The sequence below is a fragment of the Lynx canadensis genome, chromosome B4 (genome assembly GCF_007474595.2).
Source record: "Lynx canadensis isolate LIC74 chromosome B4, mLynCan4.pri.v2, whole genome shotgun sequence".
In the NCBI taxonomy this organism is placed as follows: Eukaryota; Metazoa; Chordata; class Mammalia; order Carnivora; family Felidae; genus Lynx; species Lynx canadensis.
Genome location: NC_044309.1, coordinates 82,827,820 through 82,855,199, shown reverse-complemented (window position 1 = coordinate 82,855,199; position 27,380 = coordinate 82,827,820). Strand labels below are relative to the sequence as shown.

At 48.6% G+C, this 27,380-nt stretch overlaps 2 protein-coding genes across 4 annotated transcripts; both read left to right on the top strand.

The window, feature by feature from the left end:
- The first annotated feature begins 1,552 nt into the window (after positions 1–1,552).
- RDH16 (retinol dehydrogenase 16) lies at positions 1,553–10,119 on the top strand. Of its 3 annotated transcripts, XM_030322964.1 has the most exons (7): positions 2,962–3,028; positions 3,765–3,931; positions 5,489–5,823; positions 6,973–7,231; positions 8,528–8,691; positions 9,240–9,476; positions 9,849–10,119. In XM_030322964.1, the coding sequence occupies exons 1-6, from the start codon at positions 3,005–3,007 to the stop codon at positions 9,455–9,457; spliced, it is 1,167 nt and encodes a 388-aa protein (XP_030178824.1). In that variant the 5' UTR covers positions 2,962–3,004; the 3' UTR covers positions 9,458–9,476; positions 9,849–10,119. The 3 variants fall into 3 exon arrangements, with proteins under 3 accessions (XP_032449887.1, XP_030178825.1, XP_030178824.1); XM_030322965.2 differs by lacking the exon at positions 3,765–3,931 and having other exon boundaries at positions 2,882–3,028; XM_032593996.1 differs by lacking the exons at positions 2,962–3,028; positions 3,765–3,931; positions 5,489–5,823 and adding an exon at positions 1,553–2,088.
- Positions 10,120–13,373: 3,254 nt separating this feature from the next.
- On the top strand, positions 13,374–20,490 carry SDR9C7 (short chain dehydrogenase/reductase family 9C member 7). The gene is made up of 4 exons (XM_030321878.2): positions 13,374–13,735; positions 16,971–17,229; positions 17,909–18,072; positions 19,602–20,490. The coding sequence occupies exons 1-4, from the start codon at positions 13,435–13,437 to the stop codon at positions 19,817–19,819; spliced, it is 942 nt and encodes a 313-aa protein (XP_030177738.1). The 5' UTR covers positions 13,374–13,434; the 3' UTR covers positions 19,820–20,490.
- The last annotated feature ends 6,890 nt before the right edge of the window (positions 20,491–27,380 follow it).

The window sequence follows — 27,380 nt, the reverse complement described above, 5'->3', positions numbered from 1 at the left end:
GGGAGGCTTTGGGGAATCTCACGGCAGGACAATGTGAGAAATGCAGGTGAAAATGGAGAGGGAAGTGGGATGCTGGAGGGTCATCTACTTTCGCATGTGTTCATCTTGTAGGACGCCAGGTGCTGCCAGGTACTAGAAGACTAAAACTGGTGAGACTCAGTCCCTGCCCCCGAGGGGCTGCAGCCTTCAAGGCTCTAGTGTTCAGCACATGGGCGACCCATACTGCTTCAATCAGATGAAATTATTGCTTCAGGCTTTACCTGGAGTTTCTGGATTTCTACCATTTCTCTACCCCTCCCCCCCAAACAATGCTTATCCAGCCATTCTGTGGCCTCTTGGGGAGAGATGTTCAAGAGGAATGGTGTTTGGGACCACATTCAGATTGTCTTTCCAGAGTGTCAGGGGGCTGTGCACCGGTTAGGTCTCTGATTTCTGCCAGTGCTTCCTGAAGGACACAACCACAGAAACTTATTGAAGGGCTCTGCCTAGGGCCGCAACTCAATGGTCCTGCCACAATGGCAGGTGAGCCTCAAGGGCGAAGAGGTCCAATGTAAGCCGGCCTCAATATCCCTTGAACTATTGCATGACCCCCTCCCTCCCAGGCTTCTTTTCTGGGGAAGGAGCTGGTACATTTCGGTGGATGTAAGCAGCGACTAGAGCCCAATCCTGTCAGAGGCCACCGGGGTGCCCTGAGAAAGCCGCCCCATCGCCAGCTGTGCCCACTCTTCTTTTATGATGTGATGTCATCTGCCTCATCCTGAAGCCCCTCCATGGGCAGCTATTCCGTCCAGTCTCCAGTCCTATCTTGAGTCTGCTGAGGGGGCAGCTCCCCCCTCCTCCCCACCATCATTGGGATACAACTGAATGGATATTTTTGCAGTTATGGGGCTTATAGCCCTCCCTGCTTGCGTGAGGTTTTAGGTCCTGTGCAAGCCAGTCTTTTCTGCCTTCCGAGTCTGTGCTGAAATTCTGGATGTGGGAGGGGCAGAGGGCAATGCAGGCAGGCACCCGGGGCCTGCTGAAAGGGTAGCAGCTGTGAGCCCCGCTTTGCTGAAGTGCTTCCTTTCAACGTTCCCAGCAACTGGGAACAGTCTCTCTCCTGCATGTGCCCACCTTCATTCCCTTCTCCCCCAACTTTGCCTCCGATATCAGACACCCCTTTAGTCTCCTGAACACCTTTCTGCCCCTTCCCTACTAAAGGGAGGGGACCTTATACTCTCTGCCTTCTCCTTCTAACCCCTGGAGAGGCTGACAGTGACTTAGATTCCTGAGGAATGAATTCTGTGTCCTGAGCCAGATGATGAAACCCAGGCCCAGAGAGCATGTTGAATGCAAATGTGTCTTGAATCAAAGTGTAGCTTCCCATTAAGAACCCTCCTGAGCTTGGGAATGTCAAGGCCCAGCATGCTGGCAGAACAATGAAACAGCTCTAAACCTGGGACCCAGTGCAGAGTGGCCCATGTCACCCCATGTGTAGTCACATGGACACAGAGAGCAGAGGGCAGGGAAAGGGTGAGGGAGCCCTGCTGACACCAAGCTATCTTTCTGGGCAGGATTTGGGATTTTCAAGGGCATATGTCAGCACTTACAAAAGTAGCCCAAAGAGCAGACAGGTTGAGGATAGGAAAAAATGTTCCGGAAAGACAATGATCAGGAGGGAAATTAAAGACTTCATGCCAGAGAGCCTGGAGGCCAGACTGCCTATACAGCCATCCTGACTGAGGAGGCCAGACCCTTTTCTGATCATAGCCTGTCTGCCTGTTCCCTGCAAAGCCATGTGGCTGTACCTGGCGGCCCTCGTGGGCCTGTACTACCTCCTGCGCTGGTACCGGGAGAGGCAGGTGGTGAGCGACCTCCGAGACAAGTACATCTTCATCACGGGCTGTGACTCGGGCTTCGGGAAACTGCTGGCCAGGCAGCTGGACCTGCGAGGCTTGAGGGTGCTGGCCGCGTGTCTGACGGAGAAGGGGGCAGAGCAGCTGAGAGACCAGACGTCAGACAGGCTGGAGACGGTGATCCTGGATGTCACCAAGACAGAGAGCATCTCTGCGGCCACCGAGTGGGTGAAGGAGCGTGTGGGAGACAGAGGTACTGCCCAGATTCCTGTTTGTGCCTCTTTGTTGCTTCTCTCTATGCAAGGGAGACCTTTTTTCTGCTAACTCGGAAGATTCCCAGGATGTTTTCCAGAACTTGAAGTCATACTAGCTTTCTTTGCCTCACCCAGCTTATCAGAAGAGGGTCTTCCTTCTCCACTGCCCCCCACCTTGAGACCTTGGAGCTCTGGAGTTTTGGGGAGAGGGTGCCCTGATGAAGATGTGCCCTCCCCGAATTCCTCCTCTCTCAGCAGAGGTTCTGGATTTCTTTTTTTTTTTTTTAAGAATTTTTTAAATGTTTATTCATTCTTTGAGAGACAGAGCATGAGTGGGGGAGGGGCAGAGAGACAGGGAGACACAGAATTTGAAGCAGGCTCCAGGCTCTGAGCTGTCAGCATAGAGCCCGACGCGGGGCTCAGACTCACAAACCGTGAGATCATGACCTGAGCCGAAGTTGGACGCCCAACCGACTGAGTCACCCAGGCGCCCCGGTTCTGGATTTCTTGATGCTGAGTGACTAGGAAGACTCACTTTCTGGAGGAGGAGTTGAGACAGGGGACCCAGCCTGAATGCTTGCTTTGGTGGCTGGGGGCATTGCTGGAGCCAGGTCCTGTTCTCAGCACTTTAACAACACCTCATGGTATTCTATGAAATTGTTTCCTGCATTTTATTCATCATATTCAATATAAACGATGTCTTGGCAAACTTTTTTGTTGTGTTTTGTCCCGGAGCCTTGTGATGTCCTTGCCCCTCTGCCTGTCTGCCTTGCAGGAGGGAGCTCTCCTACTCTGGGGTGAAGGTGGCTGTGATTGAGCCCGGTTTCTTCAACACTGGAGTAACCAACTCTGAGAAGATTTCTAGGGCTGTGCAGGAAGCATGGGATCAGGCCAGCCCAGAGGTCAAGGAGATCTATGGGGAGAAGTTCCTGGCATCTGGTGAGTGAGCTGTGGACTGGGGGGAAGGGAGACAAACCCTTGTGGGGCAGCCTGAGCCCATCCCAGCTCCTCCTACAGACTGGGTCAGGCCTCCAGGCTCTGACTCAGCCCACACAGTGGGGACATTTAACTCCATCCCCATGGTCCCGTGTGGCCACCTGCTGACCTCAGGAAGAGCCAGGCTTGTTAGACCTAGGGGCCACGCTTTCCTCTAATGCCCTCATTATTTGGGGAGGAAACTGAAGCCAGAGAGGGAAGAATGTATGGATTCCGGACAAGCTGGCATTAGCCAGCTGGTTTTCAGGTGCTTACATTTCTAGTGTTTGTAGAGACCTCAGTTTCTGCGGAGCACATATTCCCAGGAATAGAGCCAGAGGGGGCGTAGTGTGGAGAGTGTTCCTGTGGGAAGGAGTCGGGACACACTCCGATGACATCCCTGCGTCAGATCCTCACAGTGAAGGCACGGATGTGTCTCTGCATTTTTGCGTTCCCACTCCAGATAGTGGAAGCTGCCTACCTGTAGGCCTGGAAACAAGTTGCACAATTGGTACCTACTCCCTGTCCTTTCCAGCTCCCTTTTCCATCACCTATGGCTCCCCTCTTCAGAAGATCCACACCCGGTGGAGAAGGGGGAATGGGTGGGAGGAACGCGCCCACGGGAAGGCAGTCTCGCTGAGTTTCGGCAGGGCACCACCAGGGGGCGCGCGCCTCCGCTCCAGCGCGCGCTCGGTTACAGGTGCTGTCTGGGGAATCTGGCAGAGTTGCCCCTTTTCGAGGGCGTGCGTGGGGATCTCAGCGTCTGGACGTCCTGTGCAGGATCTCAGCGCAGAGATCCGCAGCAGCGAGTCTCCATTCCCCTGGCGCCCCTGCGGGGTTTCTCGTTCTGGGCCCCACAGCTCCCAGGTAAGTGAGTGGCACCCCAGCCTCTTTCTCTTACTATCCTCTCTGAACTTCCTGTGATTTCAGAGAAATGAACTCCGAAGCTCCTGGCACCGCTGACAGGCGGTCACGTTGTTTTGAGGCTTTACAAGAGTGAAGCAGCAGGTGCTGAGGGCTGGGAGGTGTCTCTGCCACGTTGCCCCTTGAAAGTTGATGGTTGAAGGAATCTGTGGTTACTGAGAAAAAAATCTCCAATTCCTTACAAGTAAAGAAACAGGCCTTATCCCTTAATGGGGTTTGGACATACGTGTCTCTTTGGGTCGCTGAGAGTTTCCAGGGCTCCTTCCTTCCTCCTTGCCTTCTTCTCCACTGCCCTTGAGGAAGCCCTTGTTAGGAGGGTCCTGGCAGTGACCCCCAGGAAGCAGAAACAGGTGAGGCTCTGCAGGACCAGGCCTTGCCAGGCTGCCACCGCTTCCCGCCTTAAGAGATAAATGCTTTCAGGACTACAGTCACCTCTCTGCACATAACAGTTTCAACTAAAGGCTTAATCTGTATCCCTTTGTCCTTTTCACCTGCTGGGGGATACTTCTGCAGTTATGGGGCTTACAGCCCTCCCTGCTTGCGTGAGGTTTTAGGTCCTGTGCAAGCCAGTCTTTTCTGCCTTCCGAGTCTGTGCTGAAATTCTGGATGTGGGAGGGGCAGAGGGCAATGCAGGCAGGCACCCGGGGCCTGCTGAAAGGGTAGCAGCTGTGAGCCCCGCTTTGCTGAAGTGCTTCCTTTCAACGTTCCCAGCAACTGGGAACAGTCTCTCTCCTGCATGTGCCCACCTTCATTCCCTTCTCCCCCAACTTTGCCTCTGATATCAGACACCCCTTTAGTCTCCTGAACACCTTTCTGCCCCAGAGAAATACTGTATCTGGAGGGAATCTATTCCTTAAACATTTTGCCTTCTCCGATCTCAGTGAGAGTGACAATGACTTAGTCTTCTCAGAAATGAATTCTGAATTCTTATCTGGCTCAGATAAGGAAACCCTGGTTCATAGCATAAGCTGGCAGCCAAGGTCACACAGCTGGTTGGTAGCAAACCTGGGTGTTGAAACCACATGCGTCTTGATTCGCAATGTATATATCTTCTTCGTAAGAATCTCCAGTAGGTCAGGGAGACCAGAGGTACAGCCTCGAACAGGAACAAAGTAAGAAGACAGTTCTGAACCATTAGATTTAGGACATAGGGGATTCCAGTGTGTGTGTGTGGGGGGGGGGGGTGGGGGGGTGTGTATGAGGGAGTAGGTGGGCAGAGGAAAATGGGAGGAGTGGAAGGACCAGGAGAAGGTGACTGAGAAAAGTATCCTCATGTCAAAGGATTCTTTGTGAAATCCAATGGCATCTAGTAGAAACAGCATTAGTGTACCGAAGAGCATGCCAGTTGAGGCCGGAATCAAGAGTACTCACTAAAGGCAGTGACCAGGAAGAACTTGAGGACTCCATGTCAGACAGCCTGGCGGCTGGCCCGCTACTCACACCTTGTGTGTTCCTAAGTCATCCTGTCTGAACACCGGCTACACTCTTGTTTCATTTCAGCCTGTGTGTTCCCCACAAAGCCATGTGGCTGTACCTGGCGGCCCTCGTGGGCCTGTACTACCTCCTGCGCTGGTACCGGGAGAGGCAGGTGGTGAGCGACCTCCGAGACAAGTACATCTTCATCACGGGCTGTGACTCGGGCTTCGGGAACCTGCTGGCCAGGCAGCTGGACCTGCGAGGCTTGAGGGTGCTGGCCGCGTGTCTGACGGAGAAGGGGGCAGAGCAGCTGAGAGACCAGACGTCAGACAGGCTGGAGACGGTGATCCTGGATGTCACCAAGACAGAGAGCATCTCTGCGGCCACCGAGTGGGTGAAGGAGCGTGTGGGAGACAGAGGTACTGCCCAGATTCCTGTTTGTTCCTCTTTGTTGCTTCTCTCTGTGCAAGGGAGACTTCTCTTCTGCTAACTGGGAAGATTCCCAGGATGTTTTGATTTTCGAAGCCTCAAGCTTTGGAGTTTCCTGAGCAGAAGGCCTGAGTGCCTGAGTCTGAGCCCAGGGTTAAATGAGCTCAGCCTGAGTTTAGGGCCAATAGTCTGAGGAGGTGTTGGGACACTGAGGCTTGCTACGGGGCAGCGTGGGGCTGAGCCAGGCTAGACCCAGGCTCCTGATCTCAGCAGATACACATTTTCTTGTTGGTTCCTTCCCACCGGACCCTCTGCAGGGCTTTAAGATCAGCCCCACTTAACTTATGAGGACACTGAGGCTTACGAGGGAGCTGAAGGGACTTTTGGTCAAATGTGGGTGAGGGGTCCTATTCTTCCCCCTCTATTATGCTGCCTGCCCTTTTCGGGAAAGAAGACATCATTGATGTCTTTTTTGTGATTAAAAATGTAAAACATGCTCCTTGTATACAACATAGAAGATGATAAAGATAAAAGGAGATTTTCCAAATGTCAGTTTCCGGAGTCAGTTACATAGTTATATATCCTATGATCAGCATTTTCATTGTCAAATCCTTTTTTTTTTCTCTTTTAAAAATACTTTTTAATGGTTTGTGTGTGTGTGTGTGTGTGTGTTTTAGAAAGAGAACGAGAACATGAGCCAGTGGGGGAGGGACAGAGAGAGAACCCCAAGCAGGCTCCACACTGTCAGCACAGAGCCCGATGCGGGGCTCGATCTCACAAATCGTGAGATGATGACCTCAGCTGAAATCAAGAGTCAGACGCTTAACTGACTGAGCCATCCGGGTGCACCTGGGCACACTCTTAACGAAGCTGGGCTTATTGCCCCTGGTATGCCAGGCACTGAGGAGCAGCAAGTTGAGAAGGAACATCCCTGCGGTCCAATAGCTCAGTGTGCGTGCAAACGCTGATGCCCCGTAGTCACTTCATTCTCACTTCCTCTCTCGCACCCTTTTCCTTTATACATGTAGATGTTGTTGATGTGGTGAAAAAAAAAAAAAAGTGGATTGGAAGGTGACTTGGAACCACAGTCGTGTCTCACTCAGGCACACGGTGTTGCTCTCTCCCTACCCTGTAACCAGGACTCTGGGGCCTGGTGAATAATGCTGGCATCTCCATTCCCTCGGCACCCAATGAGTGGCTGACCAAGCAGGACTTCGCGAAGATACTCGACGTGAACTTGTTGGGGTTGATAGAGGTGACCCTGAGCCTGCTGCCCCTAGTGAGGAAGGCGAGGGGCCGCGTGGTCAACATCTCCAGCATCATGGGCCGGGTGTCCCTTCTGGGTGGGAGCTACTGCATCTCCAAGTATGGCGTCGAGGCCTTCTCCGACTCCCTCAGGTATTGGACTGGGACAGAGCCCATCCTTTCAGTCTTCCTGCTTCTGTGCTTCTGGGGGAGATTTTCCAGGGGGTTCAATCACTCACAACCTCAAAGGCTCTTCCTTCCAGATGCCTCTGTCTTGCTTCATGCTAGGAATTCATTGGGAAGCACCTTCCCATGTTCTGGGCATTGGGATGGGCCCCAGGCTTATACAGTTGGTTTCACCTATGGTTGCCCTGGAGGAGGGCCCACGGTTGGGAAATGCTTGAGGCAGAATTGGACCTGAGATCATTTGGCTACAGAGCTCATGTCCATAATTCCTATAATATTCAGCTTCAGGGGGCCCTCGACATGGAGGTCCAGCATTTGACTCAGTTCAACAAGATGCTTCTCGGCATTTCTGTGAGTGCACAACAAATGTGTCTGAGGACAACAAGACGAGGTCCCTGACCTAAAATGTCTGACAGCTGAGAAAGGGACAAGAGAGACACAAATGCTGTGACCATCTATCACGATGGTTGTGACTAACTTAGCTAGCTGTGGTGGTGGTGGTGGCCAGTGGAACAAGGGGAGAGTCTTAGAGAATGGCCTGAGCTGAGGATTGAAGAAATGAACTTGGAAACCTGGCAAAGTAGGGTCAGAAGGCCTCCTGTATGAGGGAATGACTTGAGCCCAAGCCCAGGGTGAATAATAGCTGACTGCCTATGCTGTGGGGTCCTCTAGGCTAGTGGACAAGGCCTGGTCAGGCAGAGGGGATGCTGGGCAGGTGGGCTCAAGGAGACACGGGGGCCCCGGACAGGCTGCAAACCTTCTTGCTGTTGGCAGCAGGACCCCGTGGAAGGGATTTACTCAGGGGAGCAACGTGGTCCAATCAGCCTCTGGAGAACCCACTGGCCACAGGGCAGAGGTTGGCTCTGGGTGTCGGGGATCTGAGATGTAGGCAGAGATGTTCCTCAGAGGACAGAAGGCAGACGAGGGAGCAGGGTACAGGAGGTAAAATGGGCAAAGTCTGGAGATGGATTGGATGTGAAGGGAAACAGGAAGAGATGGCATGTAAGTGGTGCTTCACAGCAGAAGAGGTAGGATGTGAGCTAGCCAGCACGCGTGTGGACAGTACTGGAAAACATGTGCACGCTTTATGCAGAGACTATACATCATCATTATTTTCTCCCCCTGGATGCTGCTCTTGGAACCTGTCCAAGCTTTTGAGTTTATGCCACCCCAGTCCCAGGTTAGGTGTATATCGGGTTTGTTTGTTGTGTTTTGTCCCCGAGCCTTGTGACGTCCTTGCCCCTCTGCCTGTCTGCCTTGCAGGAGGGAGCTCTCCTACTTTGGGGTGAAGGTGGCTGTGATTGAGCCCGGTTTCTTCAACACTGGAGTAACCAACTCTGAGAAGATTTCTAGGGCCGTGCAGGAAGCATGGGATCAGGCCAGCCCAGAGGTCAAGGAGATCTATGGGGAGAAGTTCCTGGCATCTGGTGAGTGAGCTGTGGACTGGGGGGAAGGGAGACAAACCCTTGTGGGGCAGCCTGAGCCCATCCCAGCTCCTCCTACAGACTGGGTCAGGCCTCCAGGCTCTGACTCAGCCCACACAGTGGGGACATTTAACTCCATCCCCATGGTCCCGTGTGGCCACCTGCTGACCTCAGGAAGAGCCAGGCTTGTTAGACCTAGGGGCCACGCTTTCCTCTAATGCCCTCATTATTTGGGGAGGAAACTGAAGCCAGAGAGGGAAGAATGTATGGATTCCGGACAAGCTGGCATTAGCCAGCTGGTTTTCAGGTGCTTACATTTCTAGTGTTTGTAGAGACCTCAGTTTCTGCGGAGCACATATTCCCAGGAATAGAGCCAGAGGGGGCGTAGTGTGGAGAGTGTTCCTGTGGGAAGGAGTCGGGACACACTCCGATGAAATCCATGGATTCAACCTAGAGATGAGTGGGGAGAGGTGGGGTGCTTTTAGAAACTTCTCTCAAGTTGATCCCAAAGCAAGATTAAAACGTGACGATATGTTGTTCCCTTTGGACAGTCAAGAAATCAGCGAAAAAGTTGAAGTCAACATGTTGCAACAATCTGTACTTGGTGACAAACTGCGTGGAACATGCCCTAACAGCCTGCCACCCCCGCACTCGATACTCATCTGGCTGGGATGCCAAGCTCCTCTACCTCCCCATGAGTTACATGCCTACCTTACTGGTGGATGCCATGATCTACTGGATGTCTCAAAGACCCATCAAGGCTCTGTAACCCCAGACTGGGGTGCATGGTAGGAGGGAGCTGGGTACTGTGTGAGGGTGGGAATCCCTCAGGGGGAGGGAAATACAGTGGGGGGGGGGTTCTTGTGTCACCAGGGGCACCCATCTCAACTTCCTCCTCGCCTCCTCCCCAGACTTCCCTGGACATTAGCACTCTAGGAATATTAGGAGGAAAGTCACAAGTTTTGTGATTGAGGAACAGGGACCCAATAGCACACAACCATACCCTGTTCCTTGAATGACCTCTCAAGGCTTGGAGTCTTTTGGCCCTCCTGCCACTTGAGGAATCCATTCTTGGCAGCGTGTTAGCAGCAGGGAGGGGCTCAGCCCCCACCTGCTCTGCTTCTGTCCCCGTACTCAAGGTGTGCCTTGCTTCTGTCCAGTGTCCCCCTCCTACAGGATGGACATGGCCTGGGGGAGTTAATGCCCCTTTCCACTGAAGATACCTCTGACAGGGATGGAGATGTGGATGGCAACCACCAGCCTGACCCATCAACCTGAGGTGCCAATTCACAGACCCTGGCTGAAAGGACATGTCTGTAATTGGAATCATGACAGAGGATACAGAAACAAACCAGTTGTTGAGTTGTCTTGAAACCTTGATGTCCATTGATTATTTTTGCCTTAAAATAAAAATTGATAAGTTTACCTAGATCCAGTGATTGGAACTGTGGCCTTGGGGAGTGGTGGGATATGAATCCATAAGAGAAGGAGTCAGGTGCCTTCATGGAGATCATGGGGGTGGGATTTTAAGAGGGTAGTTGGATCACTCTTCTTTCCAAAGAAGTGGGGTGGGAGGCTAATGTTTCTTTTCCAGGATTTTTCAAGTAACACGGTGTCACAGGAAGACCCAAGGATGGATAGACAAAGAGAAGTTGCTGAGGCACTGGCAGACTCCAGTCCCTTTCCTGGGGACATCAGCCTCTCCCCTCAACAGTAACCTCTCCGCAGCCCTCTTTGTCCCCTCTTTTAGAGTTATGCCCCCCCATTTGCAGCCATCCCCAGGTTCCCCAGCCAAGATCCCCTTTCTCACATCCTACGGTGGAGGACAGTAAGAGTCACTTCTGGACCCCAGTCTGTTGTTTTCTGCTAACCTTTGTTGAGCACCTACTATATACTGGGCAGGGGTTCCCTTAATTACCCAGCATTTCCCGAGACCACAACTCTCTACATCTCCACTGTTCTGATGATGTTCTGAGTATGAACTGAACAGAGAACACATTGTACAAAGTGATGTAGATTCCTGGGCTGAGGATAAATTGGTGCTGGGAGCTGCCTCATCAGGTGCCTTAATTTTCTTCCCTCAGTTTCAAACTGAGGCTATGGAGACCTTAGGGGGACCTGATACTGTAGAATATCAGTGTTCTTGGTGAAAACAGAAAGCGAGGTCAGATGTGGCAGTGTCATTCATTCTCACCCTGTAGTAGGGGCTGGGGATGGCCTGGAGGAGCTGAAGGCCCCTCTCTGCTGAGGATACTAGTGAACAGACATGTGGGTGGAGTTCAACCACCAGCCTGACCTGTCAGCCTCAGGTGCCCACACAGCAGGGAGACCTGTCATCTGAGAGTGGGGCATTTCTAGCCCTAGGGAAAGAACCCTTCTGTGTGGTCCTGCAGCCCTCCACTGCGTGACCTGCTTTTTTGGGTGTTGGGAGTTTGAACCCAGGAGAGCATTTCCTTGACCATCAGTCAGCAGAGAGGCCCATGCAATGGTGGGTCAGGCCCGGTCCTGTGTTGGAGCAGTTCCAAGTCATCCCTTTCTAAATCCATAGACAATCCCTGGATGTCACCTGTCTTCTCAAGGATTGGGATACCCCTGGGGCTCTTCAGCCCTTGAGTGACCTTGTCTGGCTTCCCCTAGCCAAAATTTCCCTGTTCATTTACCCAGAGGGCAGAGTTAGGAGGTGCCTCCCAGACTGAGTGTATGCGTTGTGCCTTGGGCTTGGTATGCCATAGTTGGGGTTTGCCTCCACTGCTTCCCACCTCTGTCCCATACGGGGTTTGGATCAGCACCTCAGGGGTGTGTCCTTGATCTTACCTCTCACTCCTACCACCCTTGTTATAGAATGACCAACCTCTCTGGTCTTTCTTGAGGTGACACCTGCTTTATTTGATTCTGGAGCTTACCAACCTTGGTAGATAGCACACAGCATAGAGATGCATCCTTGTCTCTTCACCCTAGGAAATTTGTGGCCCCATTTCTTTCAGACTCTTTGAACAGGGAAGGTGTGGGTGGCTGGCCGCCAGTCCCTCGGGATGAGTTGGTGACTAGGCTCATCTTGGGGAATGGTGACTCCAGAGGTTTATTCAAGAGCCACCATAGACCCCAACATCCTTCTGTCCCTGAATCTTAGGCTCCTCTGTCTCATCTCCTTATTTCTTCTTCTTTACCAGCTTCCCTCCTAACTTTTGTGAGTTCTTTGCCCCATTTCCTGGAATTTCTCCCTCCCCTCCAAGTCCTGACCTTGAGACTTTTCCAAGTCTCTTATTCCAGTCTTCTTCTTGGAGCCAAGGAGTTGGCCCCAGGCCATTCCTGCAGCTGCCCAGGGAACTCATGACCTGCCCCTATCATCTGGCTGGACCTCATCTCAATGATGTTCATGTCAGAACTCTCTCGTCTCCTGCCTCTGAATTCTCTTGCCACTTGTGGTTCTACCCGTTATCAGCCCCAGTATATTAAAATCCCCCTGACTCCTGGTCTCCCCTACCTCTGTACATCCAATTAGCCACTGTGTCAGTTGACTTCATAATCCCTTCCTTCCACTATCCCCTCTGGGCTTCTCAGATTACTAGATCCCCTAGTGTGTGCTTAGCCCTCGAGGTAGAAAGAAATGCCCAAGGGGGCCCAGCCCTGGGGGAGCTGATGTGTCTTCTGCCATTAACTTTGTCCATTTGTCCGGTCACCAAGTGAGGGTGAGAGCTGGGTCTGCCTGGAATGCAGTGGGGGCTCCTCATTGGTGACCTGAGTATCACCTCCCAAGACCCAGGCCCGGAGCCCCTCCATCTTTCTGCTTTCAGAAACAGCCTCCCTGGCCATCCATAAGAGACTCTTAAATAAAGAGAACAAGTTGAGGGTTGCTGGAGGGCTGGGGGGGGGGGGGGGATGGGCTAGATGGGTGATGGGCATTAAGGAGGGCATTTGTTGAGATGAGCACTGGGTGTTATATGTAAATGATGAATCATTGGGTTCTACTCTGGAAACCAATACTACACTGTCTGTTAACTAACTTGAATTAAAAAAAAAAAAAAATTAAAAAGAAAAAAAGCAGCCTCCCTGCAGAAGGGTTCCGCTGCCTCTGGCCTCAGTGGAGTCACATCCACCCTGGGGAAAACCTTTTGTTTTTCTTAATCTCTCATAATGGAGATTCACCTAAGGACAGATAATTGCAAAGAGCCAGTAACTTGAAACTCATTTCTTTTGGGACTTGGGGGGCACAAAGCCAATTCTGTTTGTTTTACATTAATGAATTTGTCTTAATTTTTTTGCCTGAAAATAAAAATTAAGTTTATTTACATGTCTGAACTCATGACAAATGATTTTGATCCCTGGGCCAGAGGTGGGAGATTTCCAGGGATGCTCTCTGGGCTGAGTCCTCCTTTCTCACCTGGCCTGCTCAGACCACCCAGGTGAGCCACCTCTCAGCATCATCATCACCAACGGGGTCTTTCCTATCCTTGGCAGCTTCACCTATCAGGGCTGGGGGAGAGCGAGAGGCAGCCACCAGTACTGTCTGAGGTCACAAGGCTTCAGGTTGGACTTGAATTTCTTGCATCTAGGCTAATTGGTATGGTGATGCATCCACCTATAGAAATTATAAAGTGGCTCATCTAGGAGCCCTGTGTCTGTTGCCAGTGGAAGAAAGCTCTTCTCAGTGGCTTTCAGCAGACTGCCAGCTGGGGCTCAGAAGACCAGCCTCTCTAGCTGTCTCCTGAGCCCAATACTTCTTGGCCACCAGCATCCTCTTGCCCTATGGCAGCTATCACGGATCTCTCCTTTATGTATCGATGGTTCAAGAACTGCAATCTGGTCCGCAACCTCTCAGACAAGTATGTCTTCATCACAGGCTGTGACTCGGGCTTCGGGAACCTGCTGGCCAGGCAGCTGGTTGATCGGGGCATGCGGGTGCTGGCTGCTTGCTTCACTGAGGAAGGGGCCCAGAAGCTTCAGCAGGATACCTCTTACCGACTGCAGACCACCCTATTGGATGTCACCAAGACTGAGAGTATAAAGGCAGCGGCCCAGTGGGTGAGGGACCAAGTGGGTGAGCAAGGTGGGGCACATTGCATTCTTTGGCCTTCTTAGTTTATTCTTCTGTCTTTCTCCTCTAGGCATCTGACAGTGATCAGGGACAGTGTTGTTCAGATGTAGTAGGAGAGGTGATGTAGAGAAAGGGGCTGGGGCTTTGGCTCAGTGGGTTTGGAAACTGTTGCTTAGTTTGGTCTGTTCACACAAAAGGGGTGATTTCCCAAGGAAGTTTTTTTCTGCTAGAGACTCAGAGGGATGGGGGAAGGTTGCCAGAGGATGTGGGAGAGGGAAGACTTGTTCTGTATGTCCAAACCTCTAAAGATGGGAGTTGCCTTTCTGGGACTTAGGTAGTCCTAACCATCAGTTCCAACTGAAATGTGAGCACCTTTCTTACTGCGAGTGGGCTGGGGAGAGGGAAGAGGGGACAGGAGGTTGGACTCCCTGAGCAGGGACATTTGCTCTCCTTGATTGTGTCAAACTGGAAGGCAGGGGAGACAGAGATCTGTCCTCTTCCTTCACATCATGGTGGGTATTGGGTTGACCTCAAGGTAAGTGATGACATCAGAGTGACCGCTCCTATTGGGAAAGGAGGCCGTGGGCTGGCTGGGCTGGCCCAGGACTACATGCAAACCTGCCCGGGAAGCTTCCTGCATGCAGGGCATGGGCACAGGAGCAGGAGAAACAGGCTGGCTCTGTTGTGGAACAGCAGCCTGGAGGAAGTCCTGGCTCCTAAGGGAACTGGTCTGGGGGCCGGAGAGCCCTGGGGCCCAGGAGGGGCCAAACAGCAACTCTCTGCTTGATTTTTCTCCTTAGCATTTACCACTATCTAATATTCCATATATTTTACTTATTTTTCTTATTCATTGTTTGTTTCCCCTGCTAGAATAAAGGTTCCTGGGATGGGGCGGGGGGCAGGGCTTTTCACCTCTTTTCTTTTATAGATCCTTAGTACAGAATAGTGTCTGGCATCTAGTACGGGGCTCAATAAATTTTTGTTGAATGAACTAATTAATGAATAATTCAGCGAGAGTCAGTCTCTTTTCTCAATAGGCTGCCTTGCCCTACATTTAGCTGTGAGCCACTTGTGTTAATGAGTCACTGGGTATATTAGTTTCCTGTTGCTGTTCTAACAAATTAACACAAAAGTGTAGTGGCTTAAAACAACACAAATTTATTATCTTAAAGTTCTGGAGGTCAGAAGTCCAAAATGGGTCTCACTGAGCTAAAATCAAGGTATCAACAGAGCAGTGTTCATTCTGGAGGCTCTAGGAGAGGATTCATTTCATTGCCTCTCCCAGCTTCTAGAGGTTGCCTGCATTTCTTAGCTCATGACCCTCTTCCTCTATCTTCAAGACCAACAACGTGGGGCCAAGTCCTTTTCACACTTCTGTCTCTCTGGTTGTCTTTCGTCTCTTTCTTCCACTTAAAAAAATCCCTGTGATTATATTGGGTTTAGCAGGCTGATCCAGGATAATCACCCCGTTTTAAGGTCAGTTGATAAGCAATTTGAATTCCATCTGCTATCTTCATTCCTTCTTCCCGTGTAATCCCCCATATTAATAGGTTCCAGGGATTTGTACGGTGACTATTTGGGGAGCCATTTTCTGCCTACTCCATTGGGCAACATTCTTGGTCTAAGAAGTACTAGGAAAGCGGCGGGGCGGGGGGGCAGGGGTTTTGGCATACTTTCTTGTGGCCCCTGAGAGTCCCTGGCACAGCCCTAAAGCTATTCACATTGCTCTGATGGTTCTCTAGTTGCTCTTTACAGGAAAAAAAAAAAATGAAGGCTGTCCTGGTTTGCCAGCAGGCAGAGCTGTCTACCAGGATGATCACAGGTAGTGGAGAGTGTGTGTCCCTTTTCCACGGACAGCACCTGGGTTTTATAGTCTTTGGGTCTCAGGAGCCTCATTTCCTCCTCTGTAAGACAAGAGAGCCTCCTCTGGCTGGGGAGGTTTGAGTCCTGCCAGCCAACTGGTCTCCTGGGGTCTCGTTAATTGAGGGAAGGCAGGAAGATACAGTAGGGACATGGCTTGTGTGTGGACCCCAGGCATAGGAGGAGGGTGGACCAAGAGTGGTGTTTACATCCTGACAAGTTATTGGAAGAGAGTGCAGTTGTGCTGGGAGGAGTATCTTGGGGCTGCAGGAGTCAAGGTGGGCTGGGAGGATGAGGGGAGGGGAAGGGAAGGCAAGGCACCTGAGCAGTGGGGTTTTTGGAATCTTTGATACCAAAGGTGTCAAGGTGGAAGGTGTCCTTAGGAATCGTTTTAAGGACTTTTCCAATGTGTTTTTAGAATCAAACCTCCTCCTCCAAGTGGAATTTCACTTGGAAGCTTGACATGTAAAACAAATGGAAGTTGAGCCTCCCCTGCATCTCCTGAGCCGGTTCTGGGGTTCAGCCTGGAAGGGTCTCAGGATTGCAAACCCCAGGCTGGAAGCAACTGTCCTGGCCAGTTGATAAAGGACCTGAGGCCCAAAGAGAGGAAGTGACTTGTCCAAGGCTGAAGGTAGAAATAGAACTGGAACTTAAGGATCTTCAGGTGTGGGTTCCTGCAGAGTTGAATGACAATACTTAGCATTATTTCTCTCCATTTGTACCAACTCAACTCAAATTAAATATTTGAAAGAGAGCCCTTATTACATTTTTTTCATGATTGTTTTATTTAAATGTGTTACACATTTATGAATATTATTTATTTCCTCTCTGGTTTGTGAGCTCCTTGAGGGACAAGATCTATCTTGTTCATTTTACATCCCCAGCACCTTCCTCTGTAACTGACAGAGAATAGATATATGAGTAGATAAATGGATGAATGTGTGAATGGATGAACTCATTTTAATAATGTGTGAAATGGAGTCGGTTTCTTACACTTAGATGGATAGAGAGGGGGAAGCATGATAAGGGCAAGACTTCAACCATTAATTCATTGGTATGAAAATTATCTCTCTCTTCCCAGAGCTAATAGCTTAGGTGCTATTAGCTAAAGCCTGGACTGTAGCTGGTACAGGGCCCCAGCTAGCACAGTGACAGTCTGTGTGAATCATAAAAAGTGCCCCTTTGGGGAAAACTAATTAGTAAAAGGCATATCTTCCTTTGGGCTGTCATAGCTCCCCATCACATGCCACCAGCCTACCTTGTTGTGCCTTGTGCACCTGCTCGACCATCCTCAGAAGCCCTGGGCTGGTGGGTGGTGGACACTGATGATTTTCCAGAGATGCTAATGATTTCTGTGTGGTTCTCTCTCCCTCCATCACGCCCCCAGGCCTCTGGGCCCTGGTGAACAATGCAGGTGTAGGCCTGCCCAGTGGGCCCAATGAATGGCTGACGAAGGAGGACTTTGTGAAGGTGATCAATGTGAACCTGGTGGGACTGATCGAAGTGACCCTCCACATGCTGCCCATGGTCAAAAAAGCCCGGGGCAGGGTCATCAACATGTCCAGCTCTGGTGGTCGCGTGGCTATTATCGGTGGTGGCTACTGCGTCTCCAAGTTTGGCGTCGAGGCCTTCTCTGACAGCATCAGGTGACTGGGCCCTGGTGCCCTGGTGCCAAACCACTCTGGGTCAGAGTCCTGGGGATTTCACCTCAGGAAGAGAGCGCTGGGGAGGGCAGCATGTGGGCAAGGGAGTTCTGGAGGGAGGGAGCTAACACAGTAGCAGGAAGAGGGCTAGTCCTCAGGGAGCCTTCCCCAAGGACCAGGAGAAGGGATGAGGAGAAGAGGTAGGGTGGTGATAGGAGGCTGTCTTCCTGTATTCCCTTCAGCTGTCTCAAAGTAAGTAAAACTATGTTTGGGCCTATGGGGGTAGAAAGGAGAGTATCTGATGCAGACAGAGAGGCCTGGAGGCAGATATGCTCATGGGAGACTCTCAAAGGAGGATTCAGGCCTTACCCAGACCCCCTCACTCCTTTGCCACGTGGGTGTTGAGTATGAGGCTGAGTGGGTGAACCTGGTAGGAGGCAGGGCTTTGGTCTAGATTTCTCTGTTGACTTCCTTCCTGCTGGGTTTGCCTAATGCAAACTGCTTGGGCAAGCGCTGAGGTCCTGATTTGCATGAAGGCAATGCCTGGCCTGGCACAGGGGTGGAGGGAAGCACCTCCAGGTTTCCGGGGAAATAAGCCCCTGTAGAGGGATCAGAAGTGACTGTGCCTGATGATCCTTTGTCATCGTAGTGCCCCAGACTGAGTCCCACTCTTCTTTCCCAGGCGTGAGCTCCACTACTTTGGGGTGAAAGTCAGCATCATTGAGCCGGGGAACTATCGAACATCCATCCTGGGCAAGGAAGGCATGGTGTCCCGCATGCGAAAGCTGTGGGAGCGGTTGCCTCAGGAGACCCGGGACAGCTACGGGGAGGACTACTTCCACATCTGTGAGTTCTCTGGGAGGGAGACGAGTGTCTGAGAGGAACAGCGAGATCTTGGGGATCACTGACTCGTTTTCATTTCACAGATAATGGGATGGAGGCTCAGAGGGGTTAAGGACCCAAAGTCACACAACTAGTGGCAGGCTGGGATTTGAGAATAGAAGCCAAGGGCACAACTGCTCAGAACAATAGCCTTTGCGGGGAGAGTGGTGGTAGGGGAGATGCTGCCCAGGGACGTTCCCCACTCCTGGCACCTGCCTCCTGACATATTAGGCAGGTGCACAGGTGAAAATGTACTGACATGAGTACAGAGAAATTAAGAGCACAGCTGCTTCACTATAGTAGTTTTCTCTCTAGGAAACACAAAGGGGGTTCATTGGAGTTGGAGGTGAGGGTACTTAAACCACACTGTCCCACCCTCATCAACTGCTCACCAAGTTCTTGCATGGAGAGGTGAATTCTCTGTCTCCCTAGACCATCCCCAAATTTGGACCAGCTATTTCTCCTTTTGTTTTCAAGTTTTAATCCCTTATTGGGATGCCTGACTCTCAGGCACCATTTCCTTCTGGAGTTCTTGGGGCTCTCGTTGAAGTATGAGTCCCAGTGACCCGCCCCCATCCCAGAGTCCTGGGGCAAAGTTGTACATCAGGGCCGGTAAGTGTACCATGAGGTTTGTCTATTTGTGTTGTGAGCCTTGGCAGACTTGGACCACTCAGATGCCTCACACCCATCTTCATACCCATGTACGCAATGCTAACAGAACAGCCCCTCACATTTGTTAGAGACTTACAATGTATCTACCTGTGCCTTAGATCATTTGAGCCCCATAATGGCCTAATGACCAAGGCAAGGGCAGTGTTACAATTTTTTTTTAAGTACTCTCCACACCTAATGTGGAGTTTGAACTTACAACCCCAAGATCAAAAGTCGTGTGTTCCACCAGCTGTGCCAGCCAGTCATCCCAGCGTTACTATTTTTTAATAACATTTTCTTTCTTGCATGACTTTGTAGAAAATATGGTAACTCTGAGACCTGTGTAGGAGAAAAAACAAAACAAAACAAAACAAAACAAAATAAAAAAAGCCTCCAGTGACTAAGAATCCCACAAGCCAGAGAGTAATTTTACTTATTTTCTTCCAATTTTTCTCATGCACTTATATACACTTGCTTTCTCTTCTGTCCTGCTTCACTGTCTACCCTGCTATTATTCATCTTTATTATTCTTTAGAGCAGGTATTATTATTCCCATTTTATAGATGATGGAAGTTTCAGCTCAAAGTCACACAACCAGTAAGTGGCAGAACTGGGCACAGTTGTTCTGATTGCTAGTAGGATTTCAACACACAGTTTTTGAATTCAGGAAGAGAAATAGGATTATTTACAGGGTGTTCATGTAAGGGACAACCTGGAGGGTGTGGTAGATCTGCCTGAAATGTTGGATCTGATGGAAAGGAAGCTTGGATAGAATTCAGAAGAAACCATCTTTTGTGAAGAGCAACAGAGCCTTTGATTTCTGCCCCCTCTTGTACCCTCAGATACTGAGAAGTTAAAAAACATGATGCAGTTGGCAGAGCCAAGGATCAGAGAAGTCACCGACAGCATGGAGCACGCCATTGTTTCCCGGAGCCCCCGTATCCGCTACAACCCTGGCCTGGATGCCAAACTCCTCTACGTGCCATTGGCTAAATTGCCCACTCCTGTGACAGATTTCATCCTGAGCCGGTACCTTCCCAGGCCAGCAGACAGCGTCTGAGCTGGGGAAGTCCAGGTGGTTAGTGGAGTGTGGAGGAGGGAGGGGTATGGCAGAAGGAACTGCAGGGTCACAAGAGGTGGTGTTAGGCAATCGGGGTTCACTTTGCTTGGCTGACACACACTGCCAGGGAAATATTGGATAACTTCTAGCAGAAGACAAGTGCCTCTTCCCACTCACTGGGGCCCCACAGAAAGCTGCAGGTGCAAAGACCTGAAGCATGGCCCCAAGAACATCTGTCACCCATTAAGGATATGGCTTTTTCTGGACCTGGAAATGTGAAGGGGAGGAAAACAAGCTCCTACGGAATCATGAGACTCTCTCAGTTATCACCACCACTGCGAAATATTGCAGGATAATCAAGCTCATGGAAGCACCTCAACCACTTTCCTATTGATCTCTCAATATGCATTAGCTTCATTCCCACAACCCATTATTTGAAGTATGTACTAGGGCAGACAGGGAGTGCAAGATTATATCACGTAAAAGTTTATATTTTCTCTCTCTATAAATTTATCTGTTCATCGGTGATTCGGATTCACATAAAATAACATTCATTTATTTAATCATCATTGGTTAATTTTTCAAATATTTATTGTATGCCTATAAGATACCAGGCACTATGTAGGTGCTGGAAGGATGTAGAGATGATTAAATCATGGTCTTGGTTTTTTATTGTTTGTTTTGTGGCTTTGTGTTTTAGCACAATATCTAGTAGCAGAGATGGGACAACCAGTGATAGAAGAAACAGAAACCAGAAAATTATTATTTTTTTTATAGAGAGTATGTGAGTGCGAATGGGGAAGAGGCAGAGAGATAGAGAGAATCACAAGAAGCTCCATGCTCAGCACAGAGCCCAGTGCAGGGCTCTATCCTACTACCCTGGAATCATGACCTGAGCCAAAATCAAGAGTTGGATGCTCAACCCACCACCCAGGCGCCCCCAGAAAATCAAATTTTTAGAACTATGAGGAACCTGAGAGGTCATCTAATTCATTAGTTCCCAAACTGTACATTGTAATCACCTGGTTAATTAAAAATACAGACTCCTGGCCTCAATGTTAGAAAATCTGGTTTAGTAGCTTGGGATGGGGCCCAGAAATCTGTGTTTGTAACAAGGTAATGATTCCAATGTCTTTGGCACTTGGGAACCACAGCCGGCTCCACAGCAGTATTGAACACTCAGAAGAAGTGACCTGCCCAAGGCCTCCCAGCATGGTGGCCAAGACAAAACTCAGGTGTTCAGATTCCCAAAGTAGAGTTATAGTTTTGAAGAATACATTTTGACATTAGTTACATTGTCAAGCCATGAAACTAAATTAAAAAAAAAAAACACCTTGAACTTCAAAGCATTTGTGCAGTTCTAGTGAAAAGATTTCTTTGATCTTGAGGCAGGGTCATGTAATAAAGGTCAAATGTGAATTTTTTAAATTAAAATGTCTCTTTTAATTAATTATTTATTTTTTTAATGTTTATTTATTTTTGAGACAGAGACAGAGCACAGTCGGGGAGGGGCAGAGAAAGAGGGACAGAGAATCTGAAGCAGGCTCCAGGCTCTGAGCTGTCAGCACAGAACCGGATGCGGGGCTCGAACTCACAAACGGTGAGATCATGGCCTGAGCCAGTCAGATGCTTAACCGACTGAGCTACCCAGCACCCCTAAAATTAAAATGTCTTTAATTTGTGCCTCTTCAACATCTACAAAATGAAAACTTAATTATCTCTGCAAAGACCCCTTTTCTAGGTGCCCCTTCCTGAAGTTTTAAATTGGCTTTTCTTTCCTTATTCACTTATTCAGCCTCTTAATCAAATTATCTTCACATGTTTTTGTTTTGTTTTGATATTTTTCTTTTTTTTATGTTTATTTATTTATTTTTGAGAGAGAGCACAAGCAGGGGAGGGACAGAGAGAGAGAGAGGGAGACAGAGAATCCCAAGCAGGTTTCATGCTGTCAGTGCAGAGCCTGATGCAGGGCTCAAACTCACCTCGAGATCTTGATCTGAGCCAAAATCAAGAATTGGATGCTTAACCAACTGAGCCACCCAGGTGCCCCACGTTTTGATTGGATTTTAAGTAGGGAAGTAAAGTGATCTGATTTAAATTTTGGAAGGGGGCTCTGTGGAGACTTAAATGAGGGGGCAGTGGTGGAAGAAACGGGACTATTGCATAATCCAAGCAAGAAATAATGGTACCGTAGGTTAAAGTGGTAGTAGAGGGGATGATGAGAATGGATAAAATCAGTATATAATTTGGAGGCAGAATTACTGAAGGATTTTAATCAGTTATTCTGTCAAAAAGAATTTATCGTGTTCCTACTGTGTTCCAGGCATAGTTCTAGATGCTGGAGTTAGAGTGGTGGACAAGACCAAGTCCTTCCTCCAAGCAGTTTATATTTTGATGGGGTGGAGGAATTGGGCAATAGACAAAAAAAAAAAAATTTAAAAAAATGAATGAGAATTTTATATGGTAATAAATGCCATTAAGAAGAGAAAATGTAGTGGAGCTCCTGGGTGACTCAGTCGGTTAAGTGTCCAAATTTTGATTTCAGCTCAAGTCATGATCTCGAGGTTCATGAGTTCAAGTCCCACATCGGGCTCCACATTGGCAGTGTGGAGCCTGCTTGGGATTCTCTCTCTCTCTCTCTCTCTCGCCCTCCCCAGCTCATTCTCTTTCTCAAAGTAAATAAATAAAAGAAGAAGAAGAAGAAGAAGAAGAAGAAGAAGAGGGTCCCCTGGGTAAATCAGTCTGTTGAGAGTCCAGCTTCGGCTCAGGTGATGATCTCAGGACTTGTGAGTTCGAGCCCTGTATTGGGCTCTCTGCTGTCAGTGTGGAGCCCACTTCAGATCTTCTGTCTCCCTCTCTCTCTGCCCTTCTCCTGTTAGTGCTGTCTCTCTCTCTCTCTCAAAAATAAATAAACATTAAAAAAAAAAGAAGAGAAAATGTAGTAATATAATGGATGACTAGGGAGGCTGCTTACCATTTTTTTAAACCAATGTTATTGAAGCAAAATTTATATTAAACAAAATGCACCCCTTTAACTATAAAGTTTGATGAGTTTTGACTTAGGAATATACCTGTGCAACCACCACCAGTCAAGATATAGGACGTTTCTCTTATCCAGAAAAATCTCCCTGGTGCCTCTTTGGGGTTAACCCATCCTCCTTTCTGCCCTGGCTCCAGACAACCACTGGTGTGCTTTGTGTCCTTATAGATTTGTTTTGAGGTTACTTATTTTTTTTTTTTAATTTTTTTTTCAACGTTTATTTATTTTTGGGACAGAGAGAGACAGAGCATGAACGGGGGAGGGGCAGAGAGAGAGGGAGACACAGAATCGGAAACAGGCTCCAGGCTCTGAGCCATCAGCCCAGAATCTGACGCGGGGCTCGAACTCACGGACCGCGAGATCGTGACCTGGCTGAAGTCGGACGCCCAACCGACTGCGCCACCCAGGCGCCCCTGAGGTTACTTATTTTTAAAGAAGATCACTTTTACTGCCTTTGGGGAATTAGTTGGAATGAACCTGGTTGGAGGGATACAAGAGGAACAAGACTAGAGATGATGAGAGAAATGTACCAATAAGATAATAGAAATAGAAATAATTAGCCTTTCTTGGACAGGACTCAGTCCCAAGCACTAAGTGTTTTAAGTGCTTAGTGTTTTAATTTTCATTCAATCTCCATAACAAGCACTATGAGGTTACCTCTATTGTATAGAGGAGGAAGCTTCATAAAAGTTAGTGATTTGCACACGATTACACAGCTAGTGAGTGGTGGTTGGGATCCAAGCACCTGTGGTTCCCCACACACTGCAATGGTGCACGCTTACCCAGTGCTTACTATATGCCAGGCACTGTTCTAAACACTTTAACCTGTACAAGAACCTTCATGGGTTCCAGTTTTAATGACAGGAAACTAGAGGCCCGAAGAGAATAATCACATACTCTATGAGCAACTGGCAGAGCAAGTCCTTCAAGTTCTAAAATCCTATTCTTTGAATGTGTCATTGCTTATTTCAACTCAGGGTACATCTCTGTACACAATTTGCAGCAGGGTTTTCTAGCCAGCAGCTCTGATGAGGCTTGCTTCTTTTTCCATGAACCTTCTGAAACCTCTCCTAACCAGCCTGGCTTGGGCCTGTCTTCTGGCTCTTTCCCTGTGAAGGTGGAGGAGCCTCTGCCCTCCATGACCTCCTCTTCTATAGGACATGCCTGAGGCTCAGCAAGCTCTCTGATCTCCAATGAACCCCAACCCAAAAGTGAGGGGAGGTGGGAGGAGAGAACACAATCCAAAATATTATGGGGCTGGCTGGTCCCTGAACTATTGCCTGGCCAGATCATTTGAGACATTCTTGAACAACAAAAGTATAAACACTGCATCTGGATCAGAACAAATGGACACAGAGAATTGTAATGCCAAACTTGGAACAACAAACAAAATGTTGCTTTAGGAATTTCTGGCAGAGGAGCAGGAAGTATAAGGATTTTTTAAATTGTGTATGTGTGTGTTTTAATAGTCAGGGCTTCAAGTTTCAACTAGGACATGAAAATAAACTGCAAGTAAACAATTCCAAGGGCAGAATTGAGACTCCACTTAGAAGTCTTGTGTAATCCACTGTCTTGTGTAATTTCAAGAAGGCTTTGAAATAAGGAGGGGAATGCCAACTCTTCTAAATTTGCCAGGAAAGGAGAGGTCTGAGTTTCTCCTCGTGAAGAATGAGGAGTACCCTCCCCCCATTTGGCTCCACCACCTTCTGCTCCTGTACCAAGAGAGGCAGGCGATGGGTTAGCCACCTCCAAGACAACTGTGACTTAATTGTGATGTGTGACTTGGGCTTTGGGAACCTGCTGGCCAGACAGCATGACCTGCGAGGCTTGAGGGTGTGGGCTGCGTGTCAGGAGAAGAGGATCCAGCAGCTGAGAGGCCAGACGTCAGAGAGGCTGGAGGCAGTCGTCCTAGATGTCACTAAGAGAGCAACACTGAAGCCACCCAGTGGGTGAAGGAGTATGTGGGGACAGAGGAATGATATAATTTCTCTTCCTCTAGATGTCCTCTTATTCTAAGTACTAGTCCCATGAGAAGATGACACCAGCCTACTAAATAAGAGAGAGACACTAACAAGTTATAAAATTTGCTCTTAATTATCTACTCTGACAGAAAAGAACAGTGATCTGGATCTAAGACAGCAGGTAATTCTACTTAGTCACACTCTATGGTATGTAACCATGAGCCTATAAACATGCTTCGTATAAGTACAAACTATTTAATAATAAGTTACCTTTGGGGGCACCTGGGTGGCTCAGTCGGTTGAGCGTCCGACTTCAGCTCAGGTCATGATCTCGCAGTTCGTGAGTTCGAGCCCCGCGTCAGCCTCTATGCTGACAGCTCAGAGCCTGGAGCCTGCTTCGGATTCTGTGTCTCCCTCTCTCTGCCGCTCCCCCGCTCATGCACTGTCTTGCTCTTTCTCTGTCTCTCAAAGATGAATAAACGTTAAAAAAAATTTAAAAAAAAAATAATAATAAGTTACCTTTGTACAGAACTTCATAATTTTACAAAATTCTTTTACATACCTCATGTCCTATTTAAAGGAATTTGCTTTTGCCCCAGATCACTTGAACATTTTTGAATGGGTCTTGCTCATCCACATTCAAGGTCTTTGCTCATAACTCCTACACACTCCGGTGCAATGGAGTGTGGGAATTGGAATCCAGATACCTGTAAAAAAAATCTGGCTCCACTCTGTATGACCTTAGGTAACTAATTCCTCAGTGATTCAATGTCTTTCCCAATAAAGTAGGAATAATAATGCCTCCTCCAAGGAGCTGTGGTAAAGCATCCATGAGGTAATGTATATGAAAAACTTTGAAAAGGAGAGATGGAGTCAGATAATGGAGATGGGGAGTCACAGGCCAAGCTAGAGAACTAGCAGTCTGTCTTCCGTGCAATGGGGAGCCATAGCAGTTTATGGGGAAAGGTGGTTCTTTTTCTGATCTTTCCTAAATGTCCTTTGTCCCTTCTGAATCCACCTAATTTCTTGGACTTTGGACCTCTGTCTCCCTGAATTATCTGGCAGAGTCTTACTGAGAACTAGAAAAAGAAGGAAGCCATTGACAAGTAGCTGTAGAAGTAAGCACCTGGGAAAACAAGGAGGGGGATAAGTTTCCAAAAGACAGAGGAGTAGGGCCTAAGGTGCTTCTTTATGGGGGGTTTTCATGAGCTCTGGGCTCAGACCTGGAACCAGGAGACTGAAAGAGCAGAATGGCTTCAGTGGTTCCTGGAATTTCTCATATTGTCTTCTGTTCTCCTTTTCATGAAGAAAGAGAAGTTTGCCAGTCTCAACCATCCTTCCTAGGTATATACTGGTCTCTTTGTTGCTCAGCAGGAAAATGCTCCAGATATCAAGGCTGGATAGAGATCTCTCTGTGATTCTCTCTCTTTCTCTCTCTCTTCCCCTTCCCTCCCCTCCTGCCTCCCTCCCTCCCATTCTTCTTTACTTCTGAATGATTAATATATACATTTGGAAATAACTGCCCTCACTCGATAGCCTCTGGATTGTAGACAACAGATCATATTCTTATTTATAGGATATAGTTTCAGCTGCATGTCACAGACATCAAAATTAACAGTGGATTACACATGACAGATATTTCTTTCTTCCTCATAGAAAAACCTGGCATGGTATGATATCTCCTCTGTATTGACTTCTCAGGGGCTCAGACGTTTTTGGTCTTTCTGCTCTGCTATCCTACAGTCCAAGATGGCTCTAGCCAGATGGAATGGGGAAAAGAAGGACAAGCCTCTATCCTTGAAGGACATAGCATGGATGTTTTGCACGCCTTGCTGTACTCATGCACATTGGCCAGAACTTAGCCACATTGTCAAACCTCACTGCAAGGCAGGCTGAAACTGTGGTTCTCATTCTGAGTAACTGTGCATTCAGCTAAAAATTCAATTATTATGGACAAAGGGGAAAATGTGTATTGTGGGACAGCTGGCAGTCTCTGCTACACAGGATAAGTCAATTCTTTTGGGGGATCTTCAGCAACAACTTCTTTCCTTATAGTCTTCGGTATTTGATGGGTTTCATAATTACACTTCTGAATCTATGGGTCAAATGGTTGGGATTTTTCTAGGAAGACTCTAGGAATTCTCCTTTTTTAAGGTACCCCAGGCCTCTCTTAACATCAGAGAACTGAGAAAAGTTTGGAGACATTTCTTAGAATCAATCATCTTTGGTTTTAGGGTTGCTTCCTTTGGAGGGTAGAGATCCTTACCTTTGCTTTAAAATAGTTTTGTTGGGGTGCTTGGGTAGCTCAGTTGGTTAAGTCCGACTTCATCTCAGATCATGATCTCACAGTCTGTGAATTCAAACCCCATATCTGGTTCTGCACTGACAGCTCAGAGCCTGGAGCCTGCTTCGGATTCTGTGTCTCTCCCTCTCTCTGTGTCCCTCCCCTGCTTGTGCTTTCTCTCTCTTTCAAAAGTAAATAAACATTAAGAAAAAAAAATTAAATTGTTTTGCTGAGGGGCACCTGGGTGGCTCATTTGGGTAAACATCTGACTCTTGA